We start from the raw sequence: 18,387 nt of genomic DNA, 5'->3' as shown, positions 1-18,387 counted from the left end.
ATTCAAAACACTGCCTCTAACACAATTAAAGAAGAAACATTTGTCACAGCTATCTACGATAATCAGTGGTGGCTTGGAAAAATTCTAGAGATAAGTGAAGCACACAGACGCAAAAGTCAAGTTCATGAGTCCAAGTAGCCCTTCCTCAAGTTATTCATGGCCACTTCACACTGATGTTTGCTGGATACCTTATGAAAACATTTTAATGACTTTGCCTGCTCCTAGTGCAACCACAAGTACTGGTCATTTATATACTTTTGAATCAGACATAATATTGTCGATTGAAAATTTGTTTGAAAGAATGAATGCTTTTTAGAGTTTTATGAATGTGTTTTATGAGAATTGATCATAATTTGTGACCACTAGGTAAGAGTCACAAAATGAAACGTGGATATTATTATTTATGTTCTATCTCTTTTAAATGATTCAACAAAATAAACGCCCTTCTGATTTTTTAAATGTTAAAATGTATGACAACAGGAATTCTTTGAGACAAAATTTAAAATGGTGAAACTTGTGATTTTGATGAAAAAAATTCATGAAGTTTGTAATTTTTTTTTTTTTTGAAAAATGGCTTTAATTACAGATTTGCACATATTTATAAGCACAGTTGCAGGATTTTTATAGTTTAGTGATATAGTTGGTCCTTTTATTTTTCTAATGACACCAAATTGAATAAAATCGATTTATAAATAAGGGAGTTATAGTAGTTAAAAACTTTCAACCTACAATTTGTACTGACACCAGATGGAGAAAATGCCGGACATTTCAAAATGGCCCCCCTGACTAAAGTTTTGATCTAAAAAAAAATTATTTTATCACTTTCTATTTATGTACTTCCTTACATCAAATTTTCACAAATACCTGTGACATGATGACAAAGAGATTTCTTTAATTTGGGCGATTTTAAATTAAACGAACCTTTTAGCAAGTACCAGAAATTAGTTATATGTTGATTTCAATATTAATTTTGTATATGATTGTGAAAGAAAAAGGATGTTGCTAGATCTCCAAAATTCATACGATCTGATGCGGGCTGTATTTTCTCCAACAAGGGGAACAGTAGCACAGCCATTGACAATATTTTTATTTATTCTTCATTTCTAGATGGGCATTCTGTTAGTAGAAGGGTGAATCAGACCATTATGCACAAATGTTAACACTCAAAGGTTTCTGCACTCAAGCAAATGTCACATGTAATCACAAACTATTTCAGAAAGGTAATCCAACAGCAACAGAGTTTTTTAAACCTCGTCAAAGAACAAGAGTGGTAGGATGTCTACAGTGCTGATAACATAGATGATAAATACAATGCTTTCCTTAACATGTTTCTCATGCTCTTTTTTTGAGAGTTGCTTTCCATTAGAACATTCATTTTACTATTGACTATTGACTAGTGGGATAAGGATATCATGTAGAACAAAGTGGGAATTACATCACAATGTTAGAAGTAGTCACAATCAAGCTACAGTAGCCCATTACAAAGAGTATAGTAAGGTGCTTAGAAATGTTATCAGGAAGGCAAAGAGTATGTGCTACACAAATAGAATAGATAATTCACAGGGTAAAATTAAAACCATATGGACAGTTGTGAAGGAAGTGTCTGGTCAGCAGCAGAAGGTTGACGACATAAAGTCAGTTCACAATAAAAATACTTCTGTTACTGATAAATCAGATATATGTACAGTATTTAACAATCATTTTCTGAGCATTGCTAGTGAATTAAATAAAAAAATTAGTTTCTACAGGGAATTGTATAACTCTAATGGATAATGGCTTTCTGGGACCGATGTCTGAAATACTCCTCTGTGATATAGACAATAATTAAATCACTGAAGACTTAGGACTCTTGTGGATATGATGGAGTGCCTAGCAGAATATTAAAGTACTGTGCTGCACATGTTAGCCCTGTGTTTAGCCACATTTGTAATTTTCCTTTAGGAATGGCCAGTTTCCTGAATGATTAAAGTGCTCAGTAGTAGAGCCGCATTATAAAAAGGGAGAAAGGTATAATGTAGACAATTTTAGACCTATTTCTATGCCATCAGTGTTTGCTAACATGATTGAAAAGGCTGAGTATGTAAGGATAACTTTAACATTTTATATCACACGATTTACTATCAAATGTACAGTTCGGCTTTAGAAGTCGTTTAACAACTGAAAATACTATATTTTCTTTTCTCTGTGAGGTACTGGATGGATTAAAGAAAAGGTTTCGACACTAGGCATATTTCTTGATTTAACTAAGGCGTTTGTGTTGATCACAAAACATTGTTCCACAAGTTGTACCATTATGGAATACTGGGAGTAAATCACAGTTGGTTTACCTCATACTTTAACAACAGACAGCAAAAGGTCATTATTCGCAGTGTTGAGAGTGGTGGTGATGTGGGGTCCGAGTGGTGTACGGTCAAATGGAGAGGGATCAGTGTTACGGACACTCCTGCTCCTTATTTATATAAGTGATGTGCCCTCTAGTATTACGGATAACTCTAAAATATTTGTTTGCTGATGACACTAGCTTGGTAGTAAAGGACATTGTGTGCAACACTGGCTCAGATCGGTTTCAAATAGTGCAGTTCATGGCTTGTAGAAAATGAACAAACAATAAATCACAAAAAGACTCAGTTTTTACAGTTTCTAACACACAGTTCAACAAAACCCGATCTTTCAATTTCACAGAATTGGCATATGGTTAGTGAAACCGAACAGTTGAAATTTCTAGGTGTTCAGATAGATAGTAAACTGTCATGGAAAGCCCATGTCCAGGATCTTGTTCATAGACTTAAATGCTGCCATTTTTACTATTAGAATAGTGTCCGCAGTAAGTGATTGTTTGACACGAAAATTAGTCTACTGTGCTTATTTTCATGCGCTTATGTCATACAGTATTAAATTTTGGGATAACTCTTCCTATTCTAAAAGGATATTTTTGGCACAAACGGGCAGTTTGGGCAGTAAGTGGTGTAAGTTCGCAAACCTCTTGTCGATCCCTGTTCACTTGTCTGGATATTTTGACACTGGCCTCTCAATAAACATATTCTTTACTGTCATTTCTTGTTAACAATATCAGCTTATAACCATGAATAAGCAGCTTTCACTCAGTTAATACTCAACAGAACTCTAGTGCAGAAAGGTGTGCAGTATACTGCTGCATCCATTTTCAATAAGCTGCCACAAGAATTCAAAAATCTTAGCAGTAATCCACACACTTTCAAACTGAAACTGAAGAGTTTCCTCGTGGGTCACTCCTGGCGAGAAGTTCCTTGAAAAATTAAGCTGATTCTTCGTTATATTGGAGATTGTTTACTTAAACTTATGGATTGACTTTTTTTGGGTTCATAAACATTTTATCTGTTATTACTTTTATGTTGTAATTTCCATGTACTGACACGTTCCATGACCTTTGAGATTTGCTTCTCAATTTGGTCCTACAGAAATAGACATGTAAATAAATAAAACAGATTTTCCATGCACTCCATAAAGTCTGTTTTGGATGGACAGTTACACAGATATTATAATCACTTGTCTTTACAGGACATCTATTCTTTAACTAATTACACACCACTCCGTTCATCTTCTGAAACCCGTAGGTACCAGTTAAGCTTGTATAGCCAGCTGGAGTGTAGAAGTTACAGTCCTCTTCCTTAAGCAAGTGTTCATTGAGATATGGTATTTTCACACTGTATTTTTTTTTTCTCTATGAATATCTTTAACTCGGGGAGTTTGTTTCTTATGGAATGTATTACCACTTACTTTCATATTAATTTTAATTTACATATTTTCTGGTATATACATAAGGTGTATTTTATCCTTATTTGTTTTTAAGCATGTTTCATTAAACTGAGGACAATGGGATCTGTAACTTCAGTATAAGAACATGAAAGTGAATAATGTGACACAAAAATGGTGTTTTGAAAGCAGAAGAGACTTATAAATGGCAGAGATGCAAATAAACACAGTGCATAATTAACCTGAATATTGAACACACTGGGATACTTTGTACAGCTTATATGTATTTGAAAAATGTCATTTCAGCCATCAAGAACTGCTGACAAATTACTTATTTGAAGACCAGTTTGATCTGTGTGTGTCTAATGTTCTTTCCAACAGCCTACATGACATTATTATTACTGTGGCAGCAAATAACATAAAATGCCATTCTGTGTCAACTGTCAAACTTTGTCTATTCTTATAATCAGGCCCAAAATTTTCACTTACAGTGACTCAATAGAGTATGTATTGCCACGTAGGCTGTTGTAAATATGTTTCAGATTCCTGAAGATGATATGAAGACCAGAACTGGTTGTTAATGAATGTTTTTTGCCAGCAGCTCTTGGCAGCTGAAATGTCACTTATTCAAACACTGGGATACCACTGACACACTTATCAATAACAACATACATATAACACTTGCTACCCTGATCATTTGTCAGCAGATACTCGAAAACAAGTTAATACAATGCAATAAACTGTGACAGCTAATATTACAGAATTAACACACTGTCAGAGTGAAACACTTTTACCCACTTTTAATAAATTTATCATACGCGGAATACCTAATCTTGACTGTTGTGACCAAGCGTTGTCAAAACTGAAATCTAACAGATATTTTTACTTGAGCTGATTTAACAGTCTCTGTTAAGATATTCATCTATGGCGTAGAAGGAGTTGCATATAAAAAAAGTCTTTCAAACTCTGTTTAAACCGTGCTTTATCTGAAACCAAGTTTTTAATGGTTTATTAAAAATGTGTGTTCCAGATTATTGGAGCCCTTTTAAGACCAAGGTAGGCCTAAGTGATTTTAGGCCTTTACGTAGATTTTTCTTATACCTAGTATTGATACCTAGTGTACTGAGCTATTGGTTGGAAATATAGATGTATTACTCGCAACAAATTTCATTAAGGAATAAATATACTGAGAAGCAGTGGTTCCTTGAACAGGTTTCTACAAGATGTTCTAGAATTTGGGAGGGGCGGTAATTTCACCATACTCTGGCCAAAAACTCTGCAGACATAACATATTACGCATATTACTGATCAAATAAAGACTTCAAAATAATACCAAAGCTGCTGCTTTACAAATAACTTATTGCCAAGTGATTAAATATTTTTTTGTTTTGTTTTTAAGATTCGTTGGGGTTACGGACTCGCCGTCATTTTACAATGATGACGAGAGAATAATAACTGAGTGATAACCGCAATAGAAAACTATATAATAGGAACTAGGCCTACAAGTACTCAACAGTCATAACTGAAGTCATCAAATTTTCACTGATAACTACTGGTCACAATGGAGGCAATGTCTCTCTGGCTCCCTTCGAAATTATAGTGTGCAACATTGGAAAGCCGCGATGTTTTAATACCACTACTGCAAAGCTGCTTACTTCACTACAAATTACTCTCCAAGTTACCAAATCTGTAATAAGAAATTACTTACAGCTGCGACAGCCAGAGCAATTTCATATAATGAAACAAGTGTAGTTATTCCTAAGGCAATAACGATTACCGTATAATTACACATCCCGCCATACAAAAATTCATTACTTGCTAAACTTTGCCGCTGAAAAACTTCAGTAATAACATACCAAAAAATATAACAGCAGAGTCTGTAGTAGCAAATAACAGAGCTACGTAAAACACAACCGCAAACATTTTGCTTCCCCTTCTACACTGCTCTTCTGACTCGACGTCTACCAACTACGCACATACAACATACACCGGTTATCCACCGGCTTATCCTTTTTATCTGTAACTATAAACATCATACATCTCCAGTGGCGCCAACATACACGGTTAGATCAAGGTACAGCTCTAGGGTCGTCAAGAGAATCTTTGGTTCGAGCTGTCACATGCAAATGTTTTGATTGACGCTGCAGTATTGAGGTATGGGGGGTCGCTAAGTTATTAAAACTGTAGTGAGGCAAATTGAATTGTTTACTATTAAAAATATATTGGTGAATTTTATTCCTCGTGACACCACAGTTGTTAGTGGTGCATTTAAGATATTTTAATGTCAATGAAGTGTTTTGGTGTACCAACAAAGCGTCAGAGTTCTTGATATCTGCCTCATGTCAGGAAAACATTCGGAAGACTAAGTGACTTCGAGGTCTTACTTCTTAAGGAAGGTAGCGGGCTAGGCATAGGTTTTTGAGAAACATCTGGGCAAGTGTCATGTGAGTTGAAACTTGGTTGTTCTTTCTCCCCCCCCCCCCCCCCCCCCCCTACCCTGGGGACAGACCGTGTTTACACATTTGAGTAACTCAGATTCCCATTCCTTTAGTAAAGATGTACTATTTCTTCAAACAAAAGTAATTGCTTATTTATACTAGTTATGTGTTGTGTTGCATGTATGCTCATTATTTTCACTACACCAATCAAGTGTAAGTATAGTTTTTTTAAAAGGTAGATACAGCAGTGACCCATATGAAGCTTACATTCTGACGCCTTAATGGTTCTATCTTAATTTATAATTGTGTTGTTTGTGTGTTTGATGGACCATGCCCACACTATCTGCCTGTTATACAGTTACATTTGTTTGTTTGTTTTTCCTGTGGTCATTTTGCACTGTGGTATTGTACTCATAGAAAATATTAATATTAATTACTGCTTACAACTTCTGTCACAAATACATTACATTCTCAATTTATTTAAAACTTCATGCAGCATTAATCTATTCCATATACATGCACGCTAGGTGTTGTGTATTTTAAAATGTATTGAAGTTTACATTACAGTCATCTTGCATTTGCCAGTGATGTCATTATATGAGGTCTGGGTGAGATGGGCATGTGACAGTTTGTGTGTTGATGAAGCCAAGAAATGTGTCACAAAAACAAGCACTTTTTAAAAATGATTGTTGTTATGACAGAGTTATCTGTGGTATAGCATATGGATTAATTGTTTTTTTGATCATGCTTTACCAATTACTGTCAGGCTACTTTCCTGCATAGCCTAGACCTTGAGCTATGCTACAGGTGAATATCTCCTCATTTCTAAAATTTCGCATTCATGATCATTGGCTTCACCAACTCATAACAAAACTGTCACCTTCCAATATAACTTAGGTTGTGAGCTATGCTACAGATACGTCTGCTCCCACAATCCATATTCCGAGCACTAATATAGACACAAAAGAAATACAGTCATTGTTCTGTTCTCTTTCTGTTTGTGCAAATATGACGTCACACCCCATCATCATTGTCATGGAATGAAAGTGATATCTAATATTGGTAGGTTCAGTTGACCCATATTTACATTCCCAATAAATATTCCTGCTCACTGTGGAAAAAACATTCCTGCCCAAAACACCTGTATCCTTGTGGGGTTCCAATACTCTTATGGTTATAATATATGTGATTGTATGACCTCATGGTTGCTTCACTGATTGAATGTGTCACTGGTCAAATCTCTTGGCATATATTGTACTATTCAATGGTTCCATTTACACCACCTCCATTTGACAGTGTTCAGTCATACAAACTTTAATATATATTCCTTGCTGCACCAAGTTGGTTTACAAAAACTTACTAACGACAGGTAAAACATAAGCTTTAAATTTTGTTTCTTTTTTTCAATCTTATATTCAGCCTGGCAATGTGGTGTTAATTGTGATTCTGGTTTAGCATGTATTTCTCTGTAGCCTTTTTAGCCCTCCTACATATAATGCTGTACAGTTGTATATATTGTAACCATGATATCTAGCATTTGTTTGCAACTCTCATAGGTTATCCATGATCATTATTTACAGTTGTAGTGAAGTGATGCTGACCATGCCATGTACCCCTTCTAACACGAGATAGTGGACTGTGTTGATAAAGTACTTTGGACACTGGATATCTTTTTACTGTGTGGCCTACAGTAATTTGGAACATATGGAATTAGATCCAGGACATTTAACTAGTTTCCATATCATATAAGCCCTGTGAATCCACTGATGGTGGTTCTGGGAATTAGCTACACTTTGCTCACAACTAACAGGCTGACTCTTAATTGCAGTGTCCGATTCCACCCATGTGCTTTGACCCATGACATCATCAGTATGCCGGAAACAGCTACTTCCAGCGTATACAAAATGACGACATGGACATCACTACATAAACATGCCAACAAACAAGAACACAAATAAAAATGACACAATAATGCCTCACTCCTAAAATAAAATAAAACTAACCGGACAACTATCAAAAATTTGGGGTTTAGGGTGTGGACAAGATAAATATACAAGAATAAAAGAACACTGCCCCATCCCAAAACAAATAATATAAAAAAATAATAATTTACAGAATTCTGCTACACCAACAAAACCATAGGAATTGGACACTTTATTTGACCTATATAACTCAACCACAGCTACAGATACCAAAAACTGGCATCTACAACCCCAAAAGGTAGAATCAAAGATTTCCCTTGACCTATATAACTCAACCACAGCTATCGATAACAAAAAACCAACATCTACAACTATGAAAAGTGGAACCAAAACCCCAACAACTCAAAAGCCCAAATACCCTATATTCACTACACCAATTAAACCACAACTGACCTACCATAAATATATACAACAACAAAATTTCACAATTACTATAGAATAAAACCAAAACATAGCGAGTGCGCGCGCGCACACACACACACACACACACACACACACACACACACACACTCTCTCTCTCTCTCTCTCTCTCTCTCTCTCTCTCTCTCTCTCTCTCTCTCTCTCTCTCTCACTCACATGGACAATGCCACATATATATGTCTCTGTCCCATGCCGCTGGAACTGTCTCGCCAACCTTATGCTGTTGCCACGGACGTGACACCTAACATATTCAGAAATAAGTCCAAACATTTGCAGAAACTGTTTGACAGACATATTATCACGCATCTCCGTACATAATGATACACTCATGAACTTTACTGTCATGTACGTACCTAACAAAAAGGCGATTAAAGAAATCAGACTTCTTTCTGCACAAAAAACATCAAACTAATCAGACCTAACAAAAATGCCAAACACATAAAGAAAGAAAAAAAAAACCTTACTAGCTCACTGAAAACACTTTCTCAACCTATGTTACCATACCAACTACCTAAACTCAAAACCACATTAGCACGATGACAACTAAAACTCATATGAACCCAGTACCACATGTTAAATTCAGCACGTCCACATCCACCACCAGAGGGCACCGAACAATACAACAACACGACATCTACAAACACAACCAACTCAAAAACTCCATGGCGTAATGTCATCACATGCCACAATACCATTATGTCATGGGTCAAAGCAGACAGATGGAATCTGATGCTTCTATTGACCCAAAACAGTACCTCATGTTTTTTACACGTGAGTTTCTGCACACAAACACTCAGCTTTCATAAAAAGATGCTATGTTTAACTAAGAAGGAGACACCAGATTTATTGGACTGGAGGTAGATTGTAAGTTTTTGTGAAAGTGAATAATCGTAACATCTTGCACAAGCTTATCTTAGCAATTAAAATATTGCTCAAAGGTAGCACCAGTGATAATGGAAACTTATTTCTTTGTCTGCCTTCATTTCATGCACAGAGAAAATTTTTAAGGCAAAAAGTGAACCAGCCATGCAATACATGGTACTAATTTATGAAGCTCATGTATGCCTCTATTCACTGAGGAGAATACTGGTACTCTAGCATTGCAGTATATCTACTTGTGTATGAGACTTGGGGTTGAGAACATGAAGATGTTTAACAGCTGCACCCATTCACCCATTCAGGGAACACAAGGCAATGGAACACTCTGAGTCTTGTGAACCCACCCTTAATTAGGATTATAAAGTTGTCCTGTAATTGACATTATCACTAAGACTTCAACAAAAATTGAGGGTTTAATGGCTAACAACAGTTTTTCAAATTGAAGTAGAAATCGTTTCGTTTGTATTGGGAATATATTCACTGTAGGATACCTTAGGTCATTTTAATTGTGTTATGGTGCTGTAATACACTGAAATGGAATACTAAGTAGTGCTGTTTGCACAGAAATTTCTTTTAGCAGCAATTGACTTTTCTTTGAAACAATATCATATGGTTGTGAAAATGAACAAAAGTTTAATATTTCCTTTTTTTAACTCTCTGACATCCTATCATAACGTGATTGGTAGCATATATTTTTGTTCGTAGTTAGGCGGCTGCTCGCAAAAAATGGAAATGTGGGTTTGAGTCCTGCTCTGACACAAATTTTCACATGTCATTATTGGATAGTATACCTAATACAGCTGATGTAAAGGAATTTACAGTCAGTGAATTAATTCCGAAATATTTCGTACAGCTGTGGATCATCAACAGTGTCTGTTCTTTCAGACATGCACCTATATTCTATTGTCTTGTCTTCATGCTTCTTATACGAGATGTATGTTAGTGGTAATAGAATTTTATTGTTCTGCAGTCTGTTGCCAATGCCCATTCTCTAAACTTTTTCAGTAGTGTTTCACAAAAAGAACATCATCTTACCTCCAGGCCTATTCGTAAATGATAGACAGTTTTCAGTCATGAAAATGGTAATATTTTTCAGAAAAATTAATCAGAGCGTATTGTGAAGTCATAGAAACTCCATTCCTTCCATTCAGACTGAACTACAGAAATGTGAGAAGACACTAGGACCTCCACAAGATCCAACAAATGCCTCTGTATAACTCCTTACCCCTCCTGACACATACTACTCTGACTTTAATCTACTATCTAAATTATGCAAAGGCAACCATCCTATTGTAGCAGATGATAAAGCTACCAAATGCATCTCAGCTATGATAGCTCACTAGCTCCAACATATTATGCATAGCTTTCGAACAAACATAAAAGGATACTATGAATAACACACACACACACACACACACACACACACACATTGGAGTATGTGGTGATTGGGGGGGGGGGTAAGAAGGCATGTGGGGCAGGGAGGTGGAGGGATAGCAGGATGGGGGTAGGGGTAGGTGTAGTGTTGCTTGTGAGAGCATGCAGGGACATGGTGGGTGCAGGAAAGGGCTGCGAGGTGGAGTCGGGTATCTAGGGGGGAGGAGGAGAGGAGTGGAAAAGGATAGAAGTAGAGAAAGGGAAAAAAGATTGGTGGGTGCGTCAGTGGAACAGAAGGTCGTGTAGTGCTGTAGTCGGAACAGGAAAGGGGATAGTAGGTGAACAACAGGGACTAGTGAAGGTTGAGGCTGGAGGTTATGGGAATGTATGATATATTGCAGGGAGAGTTCCCACCTGCACAGTTCTAAATTGCTCGTATCTCTCTGCCCCTGCTTCCTGATAGCTTTGGGTCAGTTGACAGAGGTGCTCATTGAAGAAACACTTCCTTCCGTGAAGGTTGCTCCAGTACGAAAGTGGGTGTAATTTTCCATTCATATACACTTAAAAGTTTGAGTTATAGGTGGCTACTAAGTGGGGCAGCATCTTGTCCCAGTTATTGAGCTGGCTATCCACATAACTTGGATGGAATGTATTGATTCATAATGTATAAATCCTTAGGGGTCTACAAAAGTATTTCAACTCAGACATGAAATTAACGCCCTTTTCCATAATAACGGTATCTGTAGTTGTTTGGTGATAATGCTGTTGTGTATTGTGAAGTGTTGAAGTTGAGTGACTGTAGGTGGATACAAGATAATTTAGACAAAATTTCTAGTTGGTGTGATGAATGGCAGCTAGCTCTAAATGTAGAAAATTATAAGTTATTGTGGATGAGTAGGAAAAACAAACCCGTAGTGCTCGGATACAGCATTAGTAGTGTCCTAGTTGACACAATTACGTTGTTTAAATATCTGGGCATTATGTTTCAAAGCTATATGAAGTGGAACAAGTATGTGAGAATTGTGTAGGATAGGCAAATGGTAGACTTCAGTTTATTGGGAAAATTCTAGGAAAGTGTGGTTCATCTGTAAAAGAAACCACATATAGGACACTAATGGGACCAATTCCTCTGTACTGCTTGAGTGTTTGGGATCCTCACCTGGTCAGATTACAGGAAGACATGAAAACAATTAGGAGGCGGGTTGCTAGATTTGTTACTGATAGATTTGATCAACCTACAAGTATTATGGAGATGCTTTGTGAGGGAAGATGTTGTTCTTTTTGTGGAACACTATTGAGAAAATATGGAGATTCAGAATTTAGAGTTTACTTCAGAACGATTCTACTGCCTTCAATGTACATTTCGCATTAGGACTACGAAGATAATGGAAATTAGGGCTCATAATGAGGCATATAGGCAGCCATTTTTCCCGTCACTCTATTTGCAAATGCAAATGGAACAGAAAAGGAATTGATTAGTAGTAGTACAAGGTACCCTCCACCATGCACCATATGGTGACTTGCGGAGTATGTATGTAGATGTAGATGTTGGCTAGAATGATGTCTTCATGTCTGAAGGAAAGTACCCCTCCCTCCATTGATTGGTCCTGCAATGTGCTCATACCCTTGCAGCTGTAGAGATGTAGCACTGTGCCAGGACTATGATGCACCCCCCCCCCCCCCACCCACTCACTCTCATCCTAGCTGGTGATGTCACCTGGAAGAAGGAAGATCTAATCATTCCCCCTTCCTCGATCCAAATCTGTTGTCTACAAATGATACCTATAATCATATTCTCCACAAAATAAAAAAAAATAGCTCTACTTGTATCAGCTGACTTCCTTTGTAACATAACAACCTCCAAATTATCACGACACCATAGATACAAATAGAAACATGAACATCTTAATATACTACTGCTTCTTTTGTGATCTTAATGCATATTTAATTGTGTTTGCAGTTTGTGCAAGTGTGCCAGGTTTCACCCTTTTCTTCTAACTCCCTCCCCACTTTGACAAAGTGCGACCGTTACTGGTGGCAACTAACTTGGTGCAACCCGAAAAGAATGAATACCACCAACATGCATGAGAGTCGTACGCATTTGTAACTCCAGTTTGACCTTCACTGGTGTGGTCATCTCAGTAATGGACCTTGGTACCAAGTGACAATTTTTGTTGTTGTACTCTTTGGGGTGTATGGTCCTGTCGGAATCACCCACTGCCCGACATGATATTCTGGTAATTTAGCATTGTGTTGTTCCACTCTGTTGTGATCCTAAGTAGTCTTAGTATTAGTTCTTCCCACACTTCTTTCAATGTTCTCTGGAAATTTTGCACTGGTTCATCGTTATTCCTAACTTTGACTTGATTACTTCAAGTGGCAAAGTGGCTGTGACCATAAACCACCTTGTATGACGATATGCCTGTGTGTTTATGGTTTTTGAATGTTGTGTTTGTTTTTTATTTTGCACTTCTAATTCCATAGGACCAAATTGGGGAGCAAATCTCCATGCTCGTGGAACATGTCAGAACATTAAATTACAACAGATGAGTAATGATAGATGAAATAAAGTGTTTATGCATCCTAAAAAGATGACAAACTATAAGTTTGTATAACCATGATCAACAATGTAACATAGGAATTAGCTTAATTTTTCTAGGAACTCCCCAACAGAATAGGAGGGTTGACCCATGAGGAAACTTTCTGTTTAGATTTGAAAGCATTAACTTACACCACTTTTTGCCTGAACTGCCCATTTCTGAGCCAAAAATACCCTCTGAGAACGGGAAGAGTTACCCCAAAATATAATAGCGTACATCATAAGCGAATGAAAATAAGCTAAGTAGACTACTTTTTATTTCAAACTATCACTTACTTCAGATACTACTCAAAATAGTGAAAATGGCATCATTCAGTCCTTGAACAAGATTCTGAACATGGACTTTCCACAACAGTTTGCTATCTGTTTGAACACCTAGAAATTTGAGTTGTTCAGTCTCACTGGTCTTATGGCCATTCTGTCTAATTAGCGTGTCAAGTTTTGTTGAATTGTATATTAGAAACTGCAAAAAACTGAGTCTTACTGTGATTTAGCATTAGTTTATTTTCTATAAGCCGTAAACTTATGTCCACTGCACTATTTGAAACAGTGCCAATGTTGCACACAACATCCTTTACTACCGAGCTAGTGTCATCAGCAAACAGAACTATTTGGAATCACCTGTAATACTAGAAGGCATATCATTTATATAAATAAAGAACAGGAGTGGCCTCAGCACTGATCGCTGGGCAAGATCTCCCACCCCCCAACTCCCACCGTGTTTCCAAACAATGATGGAATTTGTATGGATGATGATGCGCCATGACACCAGGCCACCCCCTGCGGGTCCAGGGGTTAGAATTAGCCCGAGGTATTCCTGCCTGTCGTAAGAGGCAACTAAAGGAGTCTCTCACTTTTTGGCTCTATAAGTTCAGGTCCCATTCCATGGTTTGACCTGCCACTTTCAAAATTCTACAGAAGCGCGGTCCACGTGGGGAAGGATACAACTTATGTGGTGCATGAGTTATCCATAGTACCCTTAGATTCGATCTCCTGAATCTCTTGTCACGGCTTTGCATCTCCATCTGCGATTCAACTATTTGAGTGAGGACACTTTCCAGGGTATGTCATCTTCTTCTTTTGTCTCCTGTCCCCTTTTCCCCCCATGACAATATTGGATTTCCCAGTCCGTTGTGGTGGAGCCATCATGTACCCATTTGGTGGTAGCCCCCTGACAACACAGGGATCGCACTGCTGATGCCTGAGCTGTAAACTCCCCACGTATGCCAAGGAGTAGATGCCTGTCTTCCTGGGGCATCAAGACTCCCGGCAACTGCCATAATGCCAGTTGGCCTTTGCTGTGGCTGGGTGGCGCCTGTGGGGAGAGCCCCTGATCGGAGTAGGTGGCATTAGGGCAGATGACCCACAATGAAGCAGACTAAGTCATCTCTTGCTGGTGACCGTATGGCGCCAGCAGTCTCTAAGAAGGGCAAGATCGAATACAATGCCGGCAGGTATGACCCTAAATCGTTTCCCTCCACCGCTTCACCATGGGAGGAACGTAGGGCTACCAAACAGAGAGAGCCATATTTGCCTTGGTTTTTAGTCTACAGAAGAACTGGTGGGGACTCCTTTCTACCTACGAAGCCTCAATTTTTCATTGAACACCTTGAGGATAAGTTTGGAGAAGTGACAGCGCTGTGCAAGATGCGAAACTGCGCAGTTTCGATTCAGACAATGTCCCCAGCCCAATGCCAAGAGTTACTCGCCTGTGACAAGCTGGGTGATATTCCTGTTTCTGTTGCTCCCTATAAAAGCCTCAACATGGTCCAGGGGATTATTTTCCATCGTGACCTCCTCTTGCAGTCTGACAATGAGCTCCTCGCCAATTTAGAATGGTGGGGTGTTCATTTCATCCAGTGCATTTACAGGGGATCCAAAGACAGCAGTGTTGCTACTGGTTCCTTCATCTTTGCCTTTGAGGGTGATTCATTGCCTGAAAAGGTCAAGGTGATGTTTTACCACTGTGACGCTAAACCATACGTCCCTCCCCCTATGCGGTGCTTTAAGTGCTGGAAGTTCAGGCACATGTCTTCCTGTGACACTTCCAGTGCCACATGTCGAGACTGTGGATGTCCACTGCACCCAGATACTCCATGTGCGCCACCTCCCACTTGCATCAAGTGTGGAGAACACCACCTCCCCTGCTCACCAGACTGCCCAGTACTCCAAAAGGAGCGGAAAATCATGGAGTAAAAGACCCTGGACCAGTTGACTTACACAGAGGCTAAACGTAAATTCGAAAGATTACACCCCATTCGGCTGATGTCAGCATATGCTGGAGCTATGACACCATTGCTATCCCATGTTCCAGTGGTTCCTCACTCTGTGCCACGAACAGTGTGCCCTCCGGGCCACCAGAATACATTTGTCCCCTTGGTGGCAGGGGGCAAATCTTCCTCCGTTGCTCCCAAATGACCTACTTCGGGAGCAAGCCCCCCCCCCCCCCCCCAAATGCAGGGGACATTGGTCCCCTCCCCCTTGCCAGAGAAGCAACAGCCTCTTCTGGCTCCTCTCGTGTGGAAGAGGTCCCTTGGGGCCCTCTCTTCCAAGGTCTCCACTAATGCCACGGTGGACACTCGCTAGTGGCTCAAGGAGCCAAAAGCTGCTGGACCAAGAGCTTCATGGTCTTCCTCTGTGCCTGAAACTGCTTCAGAGAAGTCCTCCCAACAAGCTCCTAAAGAGAAGTGAGAGAGCAAGCAAACTAAGAAGAAGTCTGCTAAGAAACAGTACCCTCTGGTGGCCCCAACACCACCACTCCCTACCATTTCCACATCTGAGGATGCGGTGGAGATCTTAGCGTTCCCTACGGACCTGGATCTCACTGATGCCTCATCCACCATATCAAATGGCTACAAATACTGAATCGGTGGCAGTAGGTGACCCTGAGGCATAACCTGCCTCCTTGCATGCTTCATGACTTCCCAGCCTTACGATAATGTTGATGCTCCAGTGGAATTGCGGCGTTTTTTTCCACCACCTGTCTGAGCTACGGCAACTCTTTAAGTTTTACACCTGTTTTGTGCATTGCCCTCCAGGAAACCTGGTTCCCGGCAATGCGGACCCCTGCCCTCCGCAGATATTGGGGATATTACAAGAACCGTAGTGACTATAATAGAGTGTCAGGTGGAGTTTGTGTCTATGTCCTGAACTCAGTATGCAGTGACACAGTATTCCTTCAAACCCCTCTTGAAGCTGTGGCTGTCGGGATAAGCATGTCGCAGAAAATAACTGTCTGCAACGTATATCTTCCTCCAGATGGTGGAGTACCCCAGAACGCATTGGCTGCACTGATTCATCAACTCTCTAAACCTTTCCTACTTTTGGGAGATTTTAACACTCATAACTCCTTGTGGGGTGGCACCATGCTTACTGGCCGAGGCAGAGATGTCGAAAATTTACTGTCACAAATTGACCTCTGCTTCTTAAATACATGTGTCCCCACACATTGCGGTTTGGCACATAGCACACATTTGGCCATTGATCTCTCGGTTTGCAGTCCTGGCTTTCTCTCACCTATCTATTGGAGAGCACATGACGGCGTGTGTGTTAGTGACCACTTCCCCATCTTCCTGTCACTGCCCCTGCGTCAGGCTCATAGACGCCTGCCCAGATGGGCTTTAAACAAGGGAGACTGGGTAGCCTTCACCTCTGCTGTCCCCGTTGAATCTCCCGCACATGATAACATTGATGTGGTGGTTGAGCAGTTGCCTACAACGATCGTTTCTGCGGCAGAAAATGCAATCCCTTGTTCTTTAGGGTGCCCCCCAGTGAAAGACAGTCCATTGGTGGTCACCAGAAGTCCCTGAGGCAATTAAGGAGCGTCGGCAAGCTCTACAGGGGCATAAGCGGCACCCTTCCCTGGAGCACCTCATAGCCTTTAAATGGCTCCATGCCGTGTTCGCCAGCTTACTAAAAGGCGGAAACAGGAGTGTTGGGAGAGATACATCTCGACCATTGAGTGCCATATGTCACCTTCCCAAGTCTGGGCAAAGATAAAGCTTTCATCCAGTATGGCCTTTGTCAAAAACACACACACACACACACACACACACACACACACACAAATGCAACCTTACTCCCATGACTGCAGTCTCAGGAAACTGAGCATTTGTGTGTGTGTGTGTGTGTGTGTGTGTGTGTGTGTGTGTGTGTGTGTGTCAGTCGTCTATTTTTGACAAAGGCCTTACTGGACGAAAGCTTTATTTGTGACAGTCATTTTGGTGTGCCTATCTGCGACTCAGCATCTCCACTATATGGTGAGTGGCAATTTTCCTTTTCATACTATTGTTACATTCCATCCTGCGTTTTCCATTAAAAGAATTATTGAATAGTTCTGTTTTGGTCTTTCCACATTATGTGAAAGAATTCATTTTATCATGTGACACTAGAAATCATGCAATAGGTAGTGTTTTAAGTCAAGAAGTACAGGTTAGTGAACATCCAATCACTTAAGCATCACAGTAATTGAACACAGCAGAGAGGAACTATTCTGCAACCACAGAGAAGCTATAAGGCAGGACACACTTTTGCTGTTATTTGTATTACAAAAAATTTGACGTGTTAGCAGATCACACAGCTTTGAAGTGGTTGTTGGTATTGAGGAATTCATTGAGTACACTTACATGGTGGGTTTTAAAATTGAGTAAGTTTGATTTCAAAGTAGTCCAGAAACCTGATAAAAAACACTAGTGTGGGTGGATGTAGAAGAAAGATTGGTGTAGTTCATGTAGCAGGCCATAGCATTGCAGAGTTGCAAAGAGCACAAGCTGCGCACTGTGGAACAACGCAGGAAAGAACATGAGAGGTATTATCGCCTACACTATCCAGAGAAATCTGCGTTAGCTGAGCATGCGTTAGAAAACGGTCACCACATAAAATTTGACGATACCTCTGTCGTGGCTCGCACTAACGGCTTCTGGGACAGTTTAATACAGGAAGCTATTAAAATAAAAGTTACCGC

General features: G+C 39.6%; 2 protein-coding genes across 2 annotated transcripts in view; one reads left to right on the top strand and one right to left on the bottom strand.

Annotated features, from left to right (window-relative positions):
• LOC126248878 (uncharacterized) overlaps nucleotides 1-5,754 on the bottom strand; it is a 45,489-nt gene extending 39,735 nt beyond the window's left edge. Inside the window, exon 1 of the mRNA XM_049950326.1 lies at nucleotides 5,589-5,754. Coding sequence (XP_049806283.1) covers nucleotides 5,589-5,655 — 67 coding nt within the window. The 5' untranslated portion in view covers nucleotides 5,656-5,754. The remainder of the gene's footprint in view (nucleotides 1-5,588) is intronic.
• Nucleotides 5,755-5,860: 106 nt separating this feature from the next.
• The window catches only part of LOC126249448 (integral membrane protein GPR155), a 140,470-nt gene continuing 127,943 nt past the window's right edge, over nucleotides 5,861-18,387 (top strand). The window contains exon 1 of the mRNA XM_049951101.1: nucleotides 5,861-5,886. The gene's annotated coding sequence lies outside the window, so the exon portion shown is untranslated. The remainder of the gene's footprint in view (nucleotides 5,887-18,387) is intronic.

This window comes from Schistocerca nitens, chromosome 3, assembly GCF_023898315.1.
Source record: "Schistocerca nitens isolate TAMUIC-IGC-003100 chromosome 3, iqSchNite1.1, whole genome shotgun sequence".
NCBI lineage: Eukaryota > Metazoa > Arthropoda > Insecta > Orthoptera > Acrididae > Schistocerca > Schistocerca nitens.
Note: the sequence above shows the minus strand (reverse complement) of the source record. Positions and strands in the feature narration are given on the sequence as shown.